Below are 2,826 nucleotides of genomic sequence, written 5' to 3'. Positions count from 1 at the left end.
TAAACCGTTATGTAGAATGTTGATAACACTGTAACCGTGTTAGTGGTTCTTTACAATGATTAGGCGATTTCGTTTTTGAGGTTATGTATAAATAATATAAGTATTATCAGCACAATTTAATAATATTAATAATTTCGTATTTTGTAATCTATTCGATAGTACTATAACTATAATAATACTGTAGTACTAAACAATAGTCGTTGGACTTGGTTGCTATTGAAGTTTTATAAGTTCAAAAACTTAAAAAGAATTAACAAAAATGTCTCTCCTCAGTCATTGTGGTGTTCAAGAACTTCAAAACAGCGGCATTCATGATATTACAAAGGATGAAGTATCCACTGGTGTAAGTAATTTATAATTATTCATTTTACAAAATAAACTAGGTATTAACACATTTTTTATCTTGTTGTTAAATTTGTGTACACCATGGTCTATTTGTGTAATGCAACTGAGTACTACTGTTGAATGTGTAATGAAATAAACTTAATAACTTTTTAGACTACCATCATAGCAGCTATTTATGACGGTGGTGTTATAATTGGAGCTGACTCTCGTACTACAACTGGGTAATTAAAATAATGATTTTAAAACAAACTTTTTTATTTGAGGTACATTTCATTCTTTTACTGATATTCTACTTGTGTTTTGATTTTCAGAGCATATATCGCTAATCGAGTTACTGATAAGTTAACAAAAGTATGTGACAACATTTACTGTTGTCGGTCAGGTTCGGCTGCTGATACACAAGCCATTACTGACATTGTTGCATACTATATGGATTTAACTAGGTAATTAATGATATATTTTTGAATAATATTTCGATAAATAAATGAGGATCTTTTCTTAGTGTTCAAATGGGCGAACCGCCACTGGTCAGAGCTGCTGCTAATGTGTTTAAAAACCTGATTTATGAAAACAGACATCAACTGACTGCTGGTGTCATTGTAGCTGGGTGGGACAGCAGATTTGGCGGACAAGTAATTAATAAATATGATAATTGATTTTTAAACCATATCTATATACCCTTTTAAAAAACAAACAAAAAAATATCTTGTACATACAATTTTTATCTATTTAAGATATTTAAATGTTAATTAAATACTTTTAATATTAAAACAATAAACCATAAACATAATTTATTCACCTAATTCTAATAACATTTAAAAGTTTATGGAGTGTTAAAGTGATAACATAAATATCTATATTCAATTATAAATAAAAAATTAATAGTTAAATTTTTTTAAGGAGTTGAATTTAATATGATATTAGAAATATGACAAAATAAAAAAAACTTACATAACATGTTTTATTTTATACCTTATTATTAACAAATTAAGCACTTATCATATTAAAATTTTAATTTAATTTTTTTTTTATTTCAGGTATATTCGATCAATGTAAGTGGTACAATTGTTCAACAAAACATTTCAATTGGTGGTTCTGGTAGTTCCTATTTGTACGGTTTTATGGATTCACAGTATAAAGATGGAATGTCCCAGCAAGAATGTGAAAATCTTGTCCTCAACGGTATAGAAATAAATAACTTTTGTTTTTTACTATTACTTAATTATTAGTATATATTTTGTTTAGCAATTGCATTGGCAATCAAACGTGATGGTTCAAGTGGAGGTGTAGTGCGCATGGGAGTAATAAACCATACTGGTTCTATTCAAAGAAAGTTGGTACTTGGAGATCAACTTCCAAAATTTTATGATAATATCTATGAAGAAAAACCTCAAATTTCATCTGGAGGAGATGCTACTATGGCTTAACTTTTTTTTTTTTTTTGTAATCATAAATTAAATTGTTTTGGTAAAACATTGTATTTTTTAAAACAATATCTATATACTAAATAAAATTGAATAAATTTAAAACATGTTTTTATTCTTAAATTAATTACCATTTAAATACCTATCATTTTACTCATATACAGAAAAAAATAAAAGCCATATTGTTTAAATTATTATTACTGTTATGAAACTAGTAACTACAATTATACAATATGATATATGATATATATTATATTTATATGAACAAATTATGTTTAATAACCAAAAATACAAAATAATAATGAAATATAAAATATAATTTAATAATAATAGTGCACAGTATCTGAATATAGCTATGAAAGCTAATTAATAATGAGATTTTTTAATAATAATAATACAGATAATACATCATTATTGATTTTTAAAAGTTAAGATGTATTTAATATACACTAAAAACTATAATGGAAATTAAGTTTTATTTTTTTAATGTAGCTGTAAGAAAAATGAGGGTGGAGGTTACATTTTAGTGTAGTTAACTTTGGCTGAAATTTGGATAAAGAAATATTTAATAGCAATATTATTGATAACATTTTTTATAATACCAGTCAGAATCAATAGAGGCATAAGATATTTTGAACAAAGTAGAGCAAGTGTTGTTAGAAATTATTGCAGCCACTTTATGTATGAATAACTTGTATATAAAATAGGCAAATATATGAATATACATATATATTTACAAAAATAATAAAAAGACCCTACATTGCCACTAGTATCCTGTCACTATCAGGATCACCCGCACCCGGTACATAAAAGTATAATAATTTTTTTTTTTTTAAAAAGAAAATAAAATGCGAGTGATCGCGGACAACAGTATCGCCGGAGTACTACACCATTATAGTATACTAGGTACTTAGTATACTTAAACCACAGAATAGATACAAATGATACAATTAAACTAACACTGACTACATGGGCTATAATAATAACAATAGTATTAATAGTAATAATATTAATGACGATTCGGGACATCCCGCTACTATATATATATACATTCAAT

At 25.9% G+C, this 2,826-nt stretch overlaps 1 protein-coding gene across 1 annotated transcript; it reads left to right on the top strand.

Moving 5' to 3' along the window:
- Positions 1 to 134: 134 nt before the first annotated feature.
- LOC114121564 (proteasome subunit beta type-6) lies at positions 135 to 1,874 on the top strand. Its single transcript, XM_027983975.2, has 6 exons — positions 135 to 343; positions 499 to 566; positions 657 to 788; positions 848 to 977; positions 1,383 to 1,527; positions 1,591 to 1,874. Exons 1-6 carry the CDS (start codon positions 260 to 262, stop codon positions 1,770 to 1,772), a joined length of 741 nt encoding a protein of 246 aa, XP_027839776.1. The 5' UTR covers positions 135 to 259; the 3' UTR covers positions 1,773 to 1,874.
- The last annotated feature ends 952 nt before the right edge of the window (positions 1,875 to 2,826 follow it).

This window comes from Aphis gossypii, chromosome 2 (assembly GCF_020184175.1).
Source record: "Aphis gossypii isolate Hap1 chromosome 2, ASM2018417v2, whole genome shotgun sequence".
NCBI classification, from domain to species: domain Eukaryota; kingdom Metazoa; phylum Arthropoda; class Insecta; order Hemiptera; family Aphididae; genus Aphis; species Aphis gossypii.
This window is presented reverse-complemented; position numbering and strand designations above follow the sequence as displayed.